The sequence below is a fragment of the Polypterus senegalus genome, chromosome 4 (genome assembly GCF_016835505.1).
Source record: "Polypterus senegalus isolate Bchr_013 chromosome 4, ASM1683550v1, whole genome shotgun sequence".
In the NCBI taxonomy this organism is placed as follows: domain Eukaryota; kingdom Metazoa; phylum Chordata; class Cladistia; order Polypteriformes; family Polypteridae; genus Polypterus; species Polypterus senegalus.
The window spans coordinates 219,204,265-219,222,225 of NC_053157.1; the positions used below are offsets into that span (position 1 = coordinate 219,204,265).

General features: G+C 39.9%; 1 gene segment (V, D, J or C); it reads right to left on the reverse strand.

Annotated features, from left to right (window-relative positions):
• Window positions 1-1,253: 1,253 nt before the first annotated feature.
• On the reverse strand, window positions 1,254-2,088 carry LOC120528014. The segment is given in 2 exon segments: window positions 1,254-1,822; window positions 1,951-2,088. Coding segments are annotated over 2 exon segments (369 nt in total).
• Window positions 2,089-17,961: the final 15,873 nt, after the last annotated feature.

Genomic DNA, 17,961 nt, shown 5'->3' on the forward strand with positions numbered 1-17,961 from the left:
TTGATCGTATCCTTTTGAATTCCAGCATGTTAGTAAAACATGACCTCCCTCTTCTGAACCCATGCTGACTGTTCAGAATAACTCCTGTCTTTGCCAAGTGTTGCTCAATCTTATCCTTAATAATTCCTTCCATGAATTTTCCTGTGATGCATGTTAAGCTTACTAGGCTGTAGTTGTTTGGATCTGCCCTGTCACCCTTTTGATATAATGGGATGATATTTGCCATTTTCCAGTCCTTCAGAATCTCTCCAGTGTGCAGTGACTTCCTATAAATATGTGTCAGCGTATGTGCCGATACTCTACAAAAGACTCCATTCTGTCACCACTTTCTTACATGTCTGTGATTTTTGCTGATTTAGGCTATCAATAATACTCTAAACAGAGGAAGTTTTTCTAATGACACTGTGACATTAATGTTATTTTAATTTGCCATAAAAACACAAAGTGATGTAATATAACAAGACTCTTCCACTCTGATTACTTTTTAATATACAGAGTACAGCATAACAGGTACTCAGGTTTGAACCTTTGCACATTGTATATTTTAGTTCAGACAAAGCAAAACACCTTGGCAATCAATGCATCCAGTGACAAATTCAAAAAATATAAGAATAATAATCTTTGAAATAGATTCTATTACAATAATGATTGCATTCTTTTCAATTTTTCAAAAGCTGTATCATTATGAGATACGTCAATTCTTTTCAAAACAAAGAACTTTTGTGAATTTGAAAAAAAAAATCAGGAGAAATAATTGTGGATAATTTAAAAAAAAACCTTGCATCTTTTTATTACCTAAAGTTTAAATACAGAAAGCAGAAATTGGTCTAAAACAGGAATGTTTAACGCATGAACAAATGTGTATAGGATGATTAAGAGTATGCTGCTCCAGTGACCTGATAATATTATTAATTATTTCTATAGTGTTTTTACTAATGACGACTGATAACATTTGAGATACAGTTGATTTAATTTCTTTTTCCAAATTAGAAGACATAAAGGTGCAGTGACCGGCTCATCGTCACACAGTGTCAGTACCAGGATTTGAACCACAAGGTTAGAAGTCCGAAGCCTTGACCACTATGCCACACTTTCTGCTAGTAATATTAGCTTTTTATTAAAAAAAAATACAAATACTGTGCACAGAAAGTATTTACTTAGTTACAAATTAGTTTCAATACATTCGAATAACCAACTACAATATAACTAAGTTCCATTGCCTTATGAATTTTCCAGGCAGAGACAACTAACACAGCTAGTAATACAGAAATATTTCAGAATATTATTTCTTTACCCTAAAGGATTTATGCATTGGGTCATTTTCTCATGTGTTGCCCTTTTCTGTAATATGTTGTGATCAGAAGACTCTCTTTCTGTTCTCTGTTTCTCATTCTCTTTCTTTCTCCTTTGTATGCCAACCCTGTGACTTCTCTCTTATCACCAGCAAAATTAAGAACAGCAGCTGCACAGACAAGTCAAGGGAGTTTTTGTACGGCTCTGTGTCACTGTGTGAGAGGATAGCTGTAAAGCTGCTGACAGTAGTAAAGTCCTCCATCTTCAGGCTGCACGTTACTGATGCTCAGCGTATAATCAAGTCCTGAGCCACTGCCACTGAAGCGACTTGAGATCCCAGACTGCAGAGTGCTTGCATAATAAATCAGGAGTTTTGGAGCTTCTCCTGTTCTGTGCTGATACCAGGCAAGATATTTAGTGCTGCCACTGGTAATGGAGCTGCTGGCTTTACAGTTCATGCTGACAGTTTCTCCTGGCCGTGCAGACAGACTTGAGGGAGACTGAGTCATGATGATATCTCCACAGGACCCTGGATTGAAGAGAATACAAGAGATTAAATAAAGTACAATTAGTTTATTTTTTAGACATAAATACATTTACAGTTTTACTCAGTAGAATTCACATAACAGATGTGATAATTTTATTTGTTAATCTCACCTTCAAACAACACAAAGAAGGTCACCAAAAACAGAAGTGAGAAATCCATCTCCACTGTGTCTTAGAGACAGGCTTAACTGACTCGATCTCAGTGACTCCACTCTTTATGTCTCAAGCAGCTTTGAGGAGAGACGTCAGTATGCAAATCCTGAATGGGGAAGAAAGAAAGGAAATGAAGTGAGGGTGTGCTTAAATAAGAACTGAGAGAAGGGAGAATTCATACATCTGCCATTTTGTGGTTTTATCAAAGCCTCACTCATTTTGAACTAAGGATGACTGGATATAATTTTTGTCCTGAACACTCGGTGACCTGACCTGTGTAGCTGTATATGTGATTAGCTGGCTTGGCTGTAGCACTAACTGAATATTTTTGCTCTTGTCAAAAAATGAAATTGCTATAACAAATGCTAACCATGTTTGCCTTTGTTCTGTTTTGTTTTTTTCAGCAATATACGTTCAAGTGCTTCCCACATAATATAGTGCATTGCAGTATAAATTAAAGATTAATGATGTAGATGAACCCAAAAACAGGCCTTGGAATATGAATAAAAAAATGATAGTATCCATCTATCTATTTTCCTTCTATCTATTTTCTAACCATCTTATCCACTATAGGATTGCAGGGAAGCTGAAACGTATCTGTGAGATTGTGTCTGAGGTTTGGGGTGCTGCAACACCCCCTAATGGTCACACTCACAATACACCTTTTACTTACATACATTGGATTCAGAAAGTATTCGGATCCCTTCACTTTCTGCACAATTTTTTTGTGTTATAAGTTTAATTTTACATTAATACATTTTTGCATTTTTTTCACATCAATGTACATTCAGCAATCCATAATGAAAACGCATAAACATGCTTGCAGAAAGGATTGCAAATTTATTTAAAAATCAACAAATGAAATCTCTCCTTCATGTACAGTAAGTCTTCATTACTCTTTACTGTGGCACTCCAAGTCATGGCCTGGTGCAGCTTGTCTGCTTTTATTTTCTATGAGATGTTTCTATAACTTGCGGTGGGCTGGCACCCTGCCCGGGGTTTTTTCCTGCCTTGCGCCCTGTGCTGGCTGGGATTGTCTATGTTAGAATATAGCGGGTTGGAAAATGACTGACTGACTGTCTGTTTCTATAACTTGATTGAAGTTCACCTTAGGAAAATTAATCAATTGGACATTGTTTAGAAAGGCACACTTGTACCTCTGAATATCCTACAATCTGCACTTTATGTCAGGATGAAATATTAGCCATGAAGTCCAAGGAACTCAGTGTAACCCTCAGAGAAAAAACTGTGGTGAGGCGCAGATCAAGGCAACGGTACAAAACCATTTCCATAGCTTTGAGTGTTCCCAGGAACACAGTGGCCTCAGATAATTGTGAAATGAAAGAAGTTTGAAACCACCATGACACATCCTAGAGTTGTCCATCTTTCCAAACTGAGTAATAAAGTGAGAAGGGCCACGTACAAGGTGATGACCAAGACCAGTTGCCACTGTAAAAGAGCTTCAAAAGTCCTCAGCTGAGATGGCAGAGTCTCTCTGAAGGATGACCATCTCACCAGCACTCCATCAGTCACACATTTATGGCAGAGTAGGTAGACAGAACCAACCCAAGTAAAAAGCTTTTGACAACCCATTTGTACTCTCAGAGCATGAGGAAAAAGACTTTCTGCTCTGAAATGACAAGAATATAACTCTCTGGGCACAAATCCAAGCATTATGTCATGAATAGACCAGGCTATGCTCCTCACCTGCCTAATACCATCTCTACAGTGAATTATGGTGGGGGCAGCATCATGCTATGGGGGCTTCTCAGCAAAAGAGATAGAGAGACTGATAAGAATTGAGGGAAGACAAATACAAAGAGGACCTAAAAGAAAACCTGCGCCACAGTGCATGTAACCTCAGACTGGGGTGACGATCCACTTTTCAGCACAACAATGACCTGAAGCATACATGGCAAGACAAAATGAAACCCCATAGAACAATATTTGTGTAGAGACCTGAAGATGGAAATTAATAGACACGTCCCACTCAGTCTAATGAAGCTTGAGAGTATCTACCAGAAAGAATGGGATAAACTGCCCAAATGTGTAAAGCTTAAAGAGATTTACCCAAGACGGCTTGAAGCTGTAATTGCTGAAAAAGAGACTTCTACAAAGGGTCTAAATATTTACATGTATCAGAGATTTCAGTTTTTGATTTTAAATAAATTTGCAAATCTGTTCGTTTTGTCATTATGAGTAATTAAGTAAATAGAAGCAGAATCAAATGAGCTCCATTCAGGTAGGCAAATTAAGGAGGATGTGGATGAAGCTTGCTGGTAGAGGAGTGGAGGCAAAGAGAAAGAGACAACAAAATGACTGTGCTTTGTCTTGTGGACATTGTGCTCTTGTGGGGAGCGAAGAAAATGCTTCCCCACCTATAAATAAAAGTGTGCTGTGTGACAATTTGTGTTCTGCTTGTCTGTGTTGTGGTTAGGGCTTTAACCTGGTTCCCTTTTAATATTAAAGATTTCTTTAATTTTTAAAGGATTTATCTGAGAGTTTTCTAAATAGGCAAACCAAAGAGGAAACCATTTCAAAATCAGAAAAAACATATCAGTATTTAATGAACAAAGCAGTGTTCAAAAACAGTAAATCTGCACAAGAAACTCAAATTGTATATCTAAACCAGAAAGCACAAATGAAACAGTGCTGAAGCTGAAATGAGAACTTCAGTTTCTTATTCCCCAGCTGCATAACTAAGTGGCTCTGCCTCCTTTGGCTCCACGTGCTGGAGACAGACAGTGAAATAGCAAACGCTCTAAACTTTCATTTTTCTGATGTCTTGAGGAAGTGGATAACCGCAGAGTTAAAGGCGACTACTAAGAAGGTACTGAGTGATTCAGAATTTGTAGAGGGAGAAGTGCTGCTCAGATTATTAAATTTGCTGAAATCAAACAAATCACCAGGACCAGATAATATTTACCCTCAATTTCTTACTCTAGTGAGTACATGTATAAACTCTTGACTCATATTTTTAGGAAGTCACTGTGCAATGGAAAGATTCAAAAGTACTGGAAAATGGCAAATATTATCCTGTTATACAGTATAAAAAGGGTGACAGGGCAGATCCAAGCACCTATAGGCCAGTAAGCTTAACATGCATCACAGGAAAATTAATTGAAGGAATTATGAAGGATAACATTGATCAGCACCTGGCAAGTACAGGAGTTTTTCTGGACTGTCAGCATGGGTTCAGAAGAGAGAGGTCATGTTTTACTAATATGCTGGAATTCTATGAGGAAGCAACAAAAGGTTATGATTAAAGTGGAGCAAAGGATATTAATTTTTACGACTTTCAGAAAGCATTTCATAAGGTGCCACATGAGAGGTTGGGCAACAAACTAAAAGAAGTGGGAGTTCAGGGTGATGTTTGTAGATGGGTAAGAATTGGATCAGACACAGGAAGCGGAGGGTGATGGTGTGAGGACCAAAATCAGAATTGGTTGATGTTAAGGCGGGTCAGTGCTAGGGCCAGTGCTATTTTTAATATTTATAAATGATTTGGATAGGAATATAAGTAACAAGTTGGTTAAGTTTGCAGATGATACCAAGATAGGTGGATAGGAAGATAATTTGGAATTTCTTAAATCATTACAGAAGGACTTGGACAGCAGACAGCCTTGGGCAGGTTTCTGGCAGATGAAATTTATCATCAGTAAATGCAAAGTATTACACATAGCAACTAAAAATGTATAATACCCAATGGGAGGTCTGGAAATCAAGAGTTCGCATTATGAGAAGGATTTAGGAGTGAAGGTAAACTCTATGCTATCAGCTGCTAGATAGTGTTCAGAAGCCATTAAGAAGGCAAACAGAATGTCAGATTATCTAGCGCCCTGATGTGTGAAGTACAAGTCCATGGAGGTTCTGCTCAACCTTTATAATACACTGGTGAGGCCTCATCTGGCGTACTGTGGGCAGTTTTGGTCTCTGGGATAGAAAAGGGCCAGAGTAGAATGACTAGGCTCATTCCAGTGCTACAGGGGATGATTTATAAAGAAAGATTAGAAGAGCTGGGCCTTATCAGTTTAATGAAAAAAAGATTAAGAGGTGACCTGATTGAAGTGTTTAAAATTATGAAGGGAATTAGTACAGTGGATCGAGACTGTTATTTTAAAATGAGTTCATCAAGAACACAGGGGCACAGTTGGAAACTTGTTAAGGGTAAATTTTGCTCAAACATTAGGAAGTTTTCTTTACACAGAGAATCATATATACTTGGAATAAGCTACCATGTAGCATAGTAGACAGTAAGAGTTTAAGTATTTTCAAAACTCGATGTTTTTTAGAAAAATTTAGTTGATAGGACTGGCGAGCTTTGTTAACCTGAATGGCCTGTTCTTGCTTAGATTGTTCTAATTTTCTAATGTTCTAATCTTGTAATATATTTCTGAGATGAAATTGAACACAGTAATATATACATTGTGGTGTACAATTACTACCATCACACCAAGACCATAATCTTAAAAGAAGTTAATATAACAACACCTTATAATAATGCTAACTGTGTGGCTTATTTCATCAGATTATTTCATCGATTGATGGCAGAAAGCAGTCTTCTCATTCCAGCTGCTCATTGCTTACTTAATGCAGTGCAGAACAGATCTTACTGATTCAATTTTTTTTCACTTTACAGATATTTTATAAAAATGTGATGTGAGGGTGCAGGTCCAACTCCATGTTCCCTCTTCTTGTTTGGGAGCCTCTTGAATTCAACACCGTCACAAATGGTGGCAGTGGTGGGATGAGCTGGCAATGCGGAAAGAAGAAAAGGAGACAGCGTAGCAAGCGGGATAGGTGCCAGACTTTGAAAGTACCCAATGGAATGGACCCAAACCGATGGAGGACATTTTAAAGACTGAACTTTTAATGGACATTTACTTATTGATTGTTTTATTGTCTTTTTAAAGGTCTTATTCTTTTATCGTCCTGTTTTTACAAGTGTCTTGGGTTGTTTTGTGCTTTTATTGATTTGTTTTTAGTGCAGTGTAGGGCCACGCCATGGACCTGTGCCACTAGTTGCACAGGGTTGGAGGAGGCAAACACCTAGCGGCCTTTAAGGGGAGAGGTGTGTGATGAAATGAGGTCCACAGCTGATCGGCACCTTTTTAAATAATTAATCACAGCACTTGTGTCTTGGTAGGAGGGGACGTTTTAGCATGGCAAGAGTGGTTCCCGGGCACAGGTGTAGGACCCTAATTGACAACAGGAGCTGCTAATTGACACGGCTGTACCATGTCCCCATTTTAAAAGGGAAAGCGCGAGTGCAAAGGGAGAAAAAAAAAGGATCGAGAAAGGAAAATGAACGGAGGTTAAAGCGAGAAGAAGGCAGGAGGCAGAACAAGGCGATGTGGGAGTAAGTGAGTTGAGGTGAGCAGGTGAGCAGGCTCGAGAATGAGAAAGCAGGCAGCTGGGAATTGAGCCAGGAAGAAGAGTGTTTGGCCAATGCTGTTGGGGTGGTTGGAATTTGGGTCACGCCAGCTGATCTGTTCCAAGGATCGGGAGTGACCCAGAGCTTGCGTGGTCCACCGTGGAAAACCAGGAAGGCGTCGAGGGTGGAGGAGGCTTGAGAGTAGAGCCCAGGCGTGATCCTCAGTCCAGCAAGGGATCCTCTCCATAGCCATGGGACAGCAGGCAACCAGACCTGAGAAAGGTCAGCTGTGTCTGCTGTTTGGGTGACTCCTCAGCTGCAAGGATAAGCAGAGAAGCCATCACTGTTAAAAGAAGAAGGCATCGGGTTTTTAAAAACAACTGTTCCTGCCGGTTGTTTTTAACCTCATTTTAATGGATTTATTTATTGTGATTTTAACCTCCACTGATACACCTTTTTATGGATTATTTAATTATGGATACTGGAGCACTGCACTTTTTGGGACACTTGTTTTTGTTTGATTGTTTTAATAAAAGCACTGAACACTTTTGCTCCTTCCCCTTGCTTCATGTGGTGTCCTCACTTATACAGTGTTTGGTTCAAGAGGCTCCCAAATGAGATAAGGGAGCATGGAGTTGGACCCACACCATCACATGTGTTGATATGGTTTTGCTGCATTCTCAAATACTTTTTAAAGTTTCTTTGTGTTCATGTCCCTGCTCAGTGACTCCAGTCTTAGAATCGGTGACTGGCTGCATATGTGCCACTGATCAGGGCTGGTTTTTTATGAGTATCTGTCACTGTGTGAGTGGGGTTTCTTCTGTCTGCAGACAATAATAATGTCCTGCATCTTCAGGTTGAACTCCACAGACAGTCAGAGTGAAGTCAGTTCCTGATCCACTCCCACTGAAGTGATTTGGAATCCCAGACTGTCTGCCTTAAAGATAAGAAGTTTAGGAGCTTCACTAGGTCTGTGATGGTACCAGACAACCTATTTGATCTATAGCATGAACTATATACTAATTTACTTGTTTTACAATTAATAGTAACATCTTCTCCTGCCCTGGTTGATTTAGCTGGTGGTGTCTGAGTCATAGATATCTCTCCATTGCCTTCTGTGAAATAAAAGATAATTTTACATTTTCTATATTAATATATGTCTTTAAAAAGTATTGCATATGATTCATATATTAAATTGTAGATGGGTCTACTAATAATAATACTTATATGTTTTTTTTTTAGCTAGCCATGCTTTCTAAGTGTAGGCTATAAAATAACTGTCATACTGTGAGTGAAGAAGACAAAGATGCAGAGGAGCGGCACAAGAGACGACATTGTCACTTCAGATCCTTGTCAGTCTGCCTCAGTCAGAGGTTCTAAACACTGCCAGTGCAGTCAGGTGGGCACTTATACACAAAGGGGCGTGTCTATGCAAATCACCTGCCTCAGTTCAGTGCCAATCAAGCTCCAATGCTCCACTAACCTGTTGAACGCAACTTCTCTTTTCTGTCACTCAGGGTCATCTTAACAGTTTGTGTTTGTTGTATTTGGTTAAAACATTATGTCTTCTCTTCACTGTCCTGATCAACTTCACAGCTTTGTTTGCTGCTGTCTTTCCACATTTGTTTCTCCTTGTCTAATTTACAGTGCCCTCCCTTATGTTTGGGACAAAGATACATTTTTCTTTGATTTACTCCACTACTCCACAGTTTAAAATTAAAAATCAAACAATTCAGATGTGATTAAATGAACATGGCAGACTTTAAAGATATCTGCATACATTTTGGTCACACAATGTAGAAATGAGAACACCTTTTTCTACAATGGCCCCCCATTTTAAGGCACCAGAAGTTGATTAGATTAGAATAGAACAGATTAGATTAGATAAAATTAAATGAAATTAGATTAGATTAGATTAATTTAGATAAAATCTATTAAATGTTTGGGATAGAGCAATGGCAGGTACATTAAAGCAGTCATATTTAGTATTTTGTTGCAAAATCCTTGCATGAAATGACTGCTTGAAGTCTGCAATTCATAGACAGCACCGGGAGCTGAGGATCTTCTTCACAGAAATAGTTTCTTAAGCAAATTGTGTTTTGTTTCCAGCAAAATGTGTGCTATTGACACAAGAAGAAAAATATTTTGTTCTTTCTGAAAGCAATTTACGTTAATTCGTCATGTGTCTGTCTGTCATTTACTATTTCAATGAAGTGCTGTAGTGAAATAAAGGACATATTTTATGTCATGTTTGAATATTTTGTTGAGCCACGTGTTATAATTTTTCTACTGGTATGATCTTCATGATTACAGTCATAAAGATGTATCAGAGACAGGAAAGAAACTTAAAGCTCCACCCTATATGGAAGGTACATACCAGTAAAGACATCTACAGGAATCAAGAAACAGGAACAGGCAGGTGCTACGTAATGGCCAGCATGGTGGAGAGCAAGTAGCTTTCTGGGTAGTTGATTGTCCTGTGGATAAAACCTGGTAATGAGCACAACTGTGAATTTTAGTGTGCGTTCGTGTGGAAAATGTGCAGCATGTCACAGTTTTGAAAATGCAGTGTGCTCATCTGAGGTAATGTGGATGGCAGGCATGTATAGAACTTATTTAAATGGTGTGCAGCAGATGACCAGCATTACACAGCTGTGGAAAAGGATACACATAAACACAGACGTGTGAACGAGACTTTAGGAATCAATAATCTTTATTTTTCATCTCCCAAAAAAAAGTTTAAACTCCAGAGAAACTCTTTATTGTGTTTTGTATTTCACATTTCCCAATTAAAAAATTGCCAGAGAAACAAATTTTAGTGTTAGTTTCACGAAATCAAGCACAAACTGAAGCTCAGCTATTTCGCTCATGACTGTTCATCATGTGATTTGTATTACAGCTGTCAGCTTGCTATGGTGCTCTGAGCTCGCACTCTGTAAGGAGTGCTATAGGAAAGTAAACTGACTTGACTCACTCACTTACTCGATCACTTTATCCCCAGTGGCAAGTTTAAATCTTTGGGAGGCAAACAGAGGCCCTAGAAAAAATACTTGCCACTGCTTCCTTTCCAGTTCTATTAAATAAATGAATTGTAAAACAAGAACAAATATCCATTTGCTCATTTTTCTTATTCTTAATATATACTAGTGTATGGATGAACTCCACTAACCCAGCCACAGGGAATGCACAAACATAGTGTGTTTCTTCATGCTGGTCCCAAGCCTAGATAAATGGGGAGGGTTACGTCAGGAAGGGCATCTGGTGTAAAATTTTGCCAAATCAATATGCGGACAACAATACAAGTTTCCATACCAGATCGGTCGAGCCCCAGGTTAACAACGACCGCCACCAGTACTGTTAGTCAACAGGGTGCTGGTGGAAATTGGGCTACTGTTGGCCAAAGAAGAAGAAGGAGAAGAAGAGGGGGGAGATGTGTCCGGAGGCAGAAGGAGATGAGGAAGGTAAAGAGAGTGGAACTGATGGTAGGAACTTTGAATGTTGGCAGTATGACTGGTAAGGGGAGAGAGTTAGCAGATATGATGGAGAGTAGGAACGTTGATATATTGTGCATGCAATAGACTAAATGGAAGGGGAGTAAGGCCAGGTGGATTTGAGGTTGATTCAAATTGTTCTATCATGGTGTGGATGGGAGGGGAAATGGGGCAGGAGTTATTCTGAAGGAACAGCATGTCAAGAGTGTTTTGGAGGTGAAAAGAGTGTCAGGCAGAGTAATGATTATGAAGTTGGAAATTGGAGGTGCGATGATGAATGTTGTTAGTGCATATGCACCGCAAGTTGGGTGTTCATTGGGTGAGAAAAAAGATTTTTGGAGTGAGTTGGATGAAGTGATGAACAGTGTACCCAAGGGACATAAATTGATGATTGGAGAGGATTTCAATAGGCATGTTGGTGTAGGAAACAGTGGAGACGAGGAGGTGATGGGTAGGTATGGTGTCAAGAAGAGGAATGAAGAAGGTCAGAGGATAGTGAATTTTGCCAAAAGGATGGACATGGCTGTGGTGAATGCGTATTTTAAGAAGACGGAGGAACATAGGGTTATGTGCAAGAAGTGGAGGAAGATGCACACACGTAGATTACATCATATGCAGAAGAGTCGATCTGAAGGCGATTGAAGACTGCAAAGTAGTGGCAGGGGAAAGTGTAGTTAAGCAGCATAGGATGGTGGTCTGTAGGATGACGTTGGAGATCAAGAAGAGGAAGAGAGTGAGGGCAGAGCCAAGGATCAAATGGTGGAAGTTGAAAAAGGAAGACTGCAAAGTTGAGTTTAGGGAAGAGGTGAGACAGGCACTGGGTGGCAGTGAAGAATTACCAGACAGTTAGGAAACTACAGCAGATGTAGTAAGGGTGACAGCAAGAAGGGTGCTTGGTCTGACATTTGGACAGAGGAAGGAGGAAACGGAAACTTGGTGGCGGAATGGGGAAGTACAGGAGATTTTACAGAGGAAGAGGATGGCAAAGAAGAAGTGGGATAGTCAGAGAGATGCAGAAAGTAGACAAGAGTACAAGGAGATAAGGTGCAAGGTGAAGAGAGAGGTGGCGAAGGCTAAAGAAAAGGCGTATGATGAGTTGTATGAGAGGTTGGACACTAAGGAGGGAGAAAAGGACCTGTACGATTGGCTAGACAGAGGGACCGAGCTGGGAAAGATGTGCAGCAGGTTAGGGTGATAAAGGATAAAGATGGAAACATACTCACAAGTGAGGAGAGTGTGTTGAGCAGATGAAAAGAGTACTTTGAGAGGCTGATGAATGAACAGAACAAGAGAGAGAGAAGAGCTTGGATGATGTGGAGATAGTGAATCAGGAAGTGCAACAGATTAGCAAGGAGGAAGTAAGGACAGCTATGAAGAGGATGAAAAATTGAAAGGCCATTGGTCCAGATGACATACCTATGGAAGCATGAAGGTGTTTAGGAGAGATGGCAGTGGAGTTTTTAACCAGATTGTTTAATGGAATCTTGGAAAGTGAGAGGATGCCTGAGGAGTGGAGAAGAAGTGTACTGGTGCCGATATTTAAGGATAAGGGTGTTGTGCAGGACTGCAGTAACTACAGGGGGATAAAATTGATGAGCCACAGCATGAAGTTATGGGAAAGAGTAGTGGAAGCTCGGTTAAGAATTGAGGTGATGATTAGTGAGCAGCAGTATGGTTTCATGCCAAGAAAGAGCACCACACATGCAATGTTTGCTCTGAGGATGTTGACGTCGAAGTTTAAAGAAGGCCAGAAGGAGTTGCATTGCGTCTTTGTGGACCTGGAGAAAGCATATGACAGGGTGCCTCGAGAATAGTTATGGTACTGTATGAGAAAGTCGGGAGTGGCAGAGAAGTATGCAAGAGTTGTACGGGATATATACGAGGGAAGTGTGACAGTGGTAAAGTCTGTGGTAGGAGTGATGGATGCATTCAAGTTGGAGGTGGGATTACATCTTATTTGCAATGGTAATGGACAGGTTGACAGACGAGATTGGAAAGGAGTCCCCGTGGACTATGATGTTTGCTGATGACATTGTGATCTGTAGCGATAGTAGGGAGCAGGTTGAAGAGACCCTGGAGAGGTGGAGATATGCTCTAGAGAGGAGAGGAATGAAGGTCAGTAGGAACAAGACAGAATACATGTGTGTAAATGAGAGGGAGGTCAGTGGAATGGTGAGTATACAGGGAGGAGAATAGGCCAAAGTGGATGAGTTTAAATACTTGGGATCAACAGTACAGAGTAATGGGGATTGTATAAGAGAGGTGAAAAAGAGAGTGCAGGCAGGGTGGAATGGGTGGAGAAGAATGTCAGGAGTAATTTGTGACATATGAGTATCAGCAAGAATGAAAGGGAAAGTCTACAGGACAGTAGTGAGACCTGCTATGTTATATGGGCTGGAGACGGTGGCACTGACCAGAAAGCAGGACACAGAGCTGGAGGTGGCAGAGTTCAAGATGCTAAGATTTTCATTGGGCGTGACGAGGATGAACAGAATTAGAAATGAGTACATTAGAGGGTCAGCTCAAGTTGGACGGTTGGGAGACAAAATCAGACAGGCGAGATTGCTTTGGTTCGGATATGTGCAGAGTTGAGATGCTGGGTATATTGGGAGAAGGATACTAAGGATATAGCTACCAAGGAAGAGGAAAAGAGGAAGGCATAAGAGAGGTTTATGGATGTGGTGAGAGAGGACATGCAGGTGATGGGTGTAACAGAGCAAGATGCAGAGGACAGAAAGATATGGAAGAAGATGATCCGCTGTGGTGACCCCTAACGGGAGCAGCCAAAAGAAGAAGAAGAAGATGGATGAACTCCACTGTGGCATCAGTCATCAAGACTTCTTCTGCTCTCTTCTTTTCTCTTCTGGCCAAGTACTCAAAACACAGGTGGACTAAGTGACATTTTCCAACTGAATTCAAGATAGGAATTTACATAGAAATTTTTAGTTTTGTAATGCATATGCGTTGAAGGATCTCCTTACAAACTCTGTCGAGAGGGTGCAAAATTGCTAAAAGACTCCCCCCACAGCGTTGAGAAAGCATCCAGTGTGGGCATCTCACTCTACGCCAAAATGGTGTACAGGTTACGTGATGTACCTTGACATAACACAATGCACTGTAAATATGACAAGAGCAATGAACAGCCCAATTGATGCCATGACTAACATTTCTTTCATAGACCAAAATCACACAAGGAGTGCCACAGTGGGCTTTACCAGGTCCTGTTTTTTTTGACAGCTCCACAGCCTTGACTTCCTAAGATGAAAAGAAAAATCTCCCAAGAAACCCTTATAGGAAAAAAATGGAAGAAATCTTGGGAACGGCAATTTAAGGAGAGGCCCTTTTCCAGATACTACTGGCCACGAAGTACCTTTGAAAGTCCTGGTCTGATTTGTTCACTGCTTGCATACATGGAACATTGGAAAAAATACTGACCCTGAATACAATTAAATAAAAGTGATTCCGAGTCATAATTTTTGATTTTCACTAAACAAGAAAAGACTATGGAGAGATGTTTTTCAAAACAGTATAAGGAAAATAGAAATAACATTTTTGTATTTCATGCCAGTGCCATGGATATACATGATGATGGCAACTGAGTATTGTCTGCCCTGCAAAGCCCTAGGTGAGACTGGGATTGGTGATTTCTCCCCTGTTTGACCAAATAAAGGACTGTGAGAAACTCAGTAGTATTAGGAATACTCAGGTGTCCATCTGTCTTGGCATGTGAAGAGTATTTTGCTTCAAATGGGGTGAGTCTGGTCAGTTATTAAATATTTGGGTTCAGAATAGAATGAAGGAGATGTAAAATGTAACTTTCACCAGAAGGAATTAAAAACTGGGCAGATCAGAGGCAGGGTAGCAGTTTATCTTCTGGGTCATTTTTCCCCTGGCAAGAAAGAAAAGAGACAAAGAGGTCGACTCTCACTCATGTACTGTAAATCAGACACTGTAAGGTGAAATAGCTCCTTTCATCTATCTATCTATCTATCTATCTATCTATCTATCTATCTATCTATCTATCTATCTATCTATCTATCTATCTATCTATCTATCTATCTATCTATCTATCGTGTTCTTAAGAATCAATTATAAATGCTTTGAAATAACTTAAATCTTTTGTCCAGTGCCCCCTGGCTCACCAGTATGAGAAAACTACCACATATGATAATATCATTTCATGTCTACTTAAGGAAGACGTCGAGCTTTTGGGAGTCCCACCCCAAGACCTGTTAAACCCTATTTAAAAGGCTATGTTTGGACCACATTTTATGCAAGAAATTTTCACCCTTATGATAAAGAGTAACCATAAGGTTCCTTTAAAAAATGATCAGAAGGACTTGAAGTTGTGCAGGCCACATTAACCGACCCCAGGAGTTTACTCCCTAATGGAACACAAGGGGTCAAAGTTACTCCTTTTCAGAAAACCTTGAAAAATTGGGGATCTTTAATATAGGCAGTTGGAGTGTCATTTTATGCTATTTCAAGGTTGCTGATCACTAATATTATAATATTTTTGATATTTGATTCTTAACTGGTGGTTCTTGCCCTCTAAGGCCACTTGCAGAAGGTTAAAAAGAATACATTTCAAACATAAGCATGCAGAGTATCGTTTTAGACTATTGTAAGGTTAATGATCACAAATGTGATATTATTTTTGATCCTTTACTAGAGATGTAGCCCTCTGTGGACCTCTTCCAGAGGATAAAAAAATGACAAATTCCTATAACAATTGAGAATATCTGGAGTTTAAACATTTAGACTAAACTGCCAAATTTACATTTTTCAAATATCTGATGTAGCAATTTTTGTTTATTTTTGCACTTCTATCTTTAGAAGTAAATTATTGCAATGATGAACACCACAAATTAGGGCATCTTATGATAATTCAGACTTTTCTGTCTAAAAATCAGATAATATTGCATACATGCCTACAGATAGATAGATAGATAGATAGATAGATAGATAGATAGATAGATAGATAGATAGATAGATAGATAGATAGATAGATAGATAGATAGATAGATAGATAGATTTTTTTAAATGTATTTAGTTCTTCTTTATTCCAAAGGTTTTCTGGATTGGGTCATTTTCTGCCCTTTCTGTAATATGTTGTGATGAGAAGACTGTCTTTCTGTTCTCTTTTTCTCTTTCTTTCTCCTTTGTGTGCTTCGTTCTTAGCACCAGCAAAATTATGAACAGCAGCTGCACAGAAAAGTCAAGGAAGTTTTTGTACGGCTCTTTGTCACTGTGTGAGAGGATAGCTGTGCCTCTGCATACAGTAGTAATGTCCTGCATCTTCAGGCTGCACGTTACTGATGGTCAGCATATAATCAAGTCCTGAGCCATTGCCACTGAAGCGACTTGAGATCCCAGACTGCAGAGTGCTTGACGCGTAGATCAGACGTTTTGGAGCTTCTCCTGATTTCTGTTGATACCAGGACAGGTAGATATAGCTGCTGCTACTGGTAATGGAGCTGCTGGCCTTACAGTTTATGCTGACAGTTTCTCCTGGCCGTGCAGAAAGACTTGAGGGAGATTGAGTCATGATGATATCTCCACAGGACACTGGATTGAAGAGAATACAAGAGATTAAATAAAGTACAATTAATTTATTTTTAGATATAAATACAATTACAGTTTTACTCAGTAGAAATCACGTAACAGGTGTAATAATTTTATTTCTTGATTTCACCTTCAAACAACACAAAGAAGGTCACCAAAAACAGAAGTGAGAAATCCATCTCCACTGTGTCTTAGAGACAGGCTTAACTGTCTCGATCTCAGTGACTTCACTCTTTATGTCTCAAGCAGCTTTGAGGAGAGACGTCAGTATGCAAATCCTGAATGGGGAAGAAACAAAGGAAATGAAGTGAGGGTGTGCTCGACAATGAACTGAGACCATAATGAGTACCTAAGAAGGGAAGAGCCTTGGTTAGGTAGGCGACCAAGAGCCTAATGATGACTCTAACAGTGCTTCAGAAGTCCTCTGCTGAGATGGGAGAAACTGTTGGAAGGATGATCATCTCAGCAGGAGTCAATCAAGCATTTATAGTAGAGAGGCTGGACAGAAGACACTCTTGAGTAAAACGCATCTGTCAGCCCCTAATAAGCATAAGGAAAATATTTTTCTGGTCTGATGAAACAAACATGATCCTTTTTGGGCAGAACTACAAGCACTATGTCTGGCAAAGACCTGGCAATGCTCATCCGTTGTCTAATAACATCTCTATGATGAATGATGGTGGGGCAGCAACATGCTATGTGGGTGCTGTGGACGAATTGTGGAAGGATTAGGCACAATCGGTGCTCTAGGAAAGATAGCAGAATTGACTTGTCTGAGGTCTTGGACAAAGCGCCAAGAGCCATCAGCTTTCTTTACTGGCAAGATAGGAGAGTTTACAGGAGAATATTTAATAGGAATTATAGCCCCCCTTTTAACGAGATCTTTATGTACAGCAGCAATTCCGAGTTCAGCCTCGGGAGAGAGAGGATATTGTGCACGGCGGGGACGGAAGGAGGATTTTGGAAAGATTACTAGAGGTTCACAATTTGCTATTCTGCCAAAATCATTTTCCCCTTGAGACCACAGTGTATCAGGAATTGAAGAGAGCCATGGAATGCTATCAGTTTGCAATGAACATAAAGAGAGAGACGGGTGACACAGGAAACGAACAACTGGCAGATCAATCTGAATTAATACTTTAGTAACTAGATGGTCAGAGGTGTCAAAAATACCTGGTGCAACGTACAGCCAATCAGTTCTATTTAAACATTTTTTAACCCAGTCCCCAATTTCAACCCAGTGAACGGTGTCAGATTTAGATAAAGAGACATGGGGCACTGAACCACCTAGACAGAAAATACTTTGTGAATATGTGAGTTGAACTGACGCAGCAGCTTTAGTAGATGAAACAAAAATACATGGAATGTGCAAAGTTTCAGGGCATGTGCCGGAGGAAAGAAAAGATTCTAACCAAGGAGTGTCTACTTCAGCCGGGAAATATTGGGCAGTACAATGCAGGGTGTCCGGGACTTGTAAGTGGAGAAATAGGCATGAGGGGAAAGAATGAAGGGCTTTCAAGAGGAGGGTGTGCGGTGAGA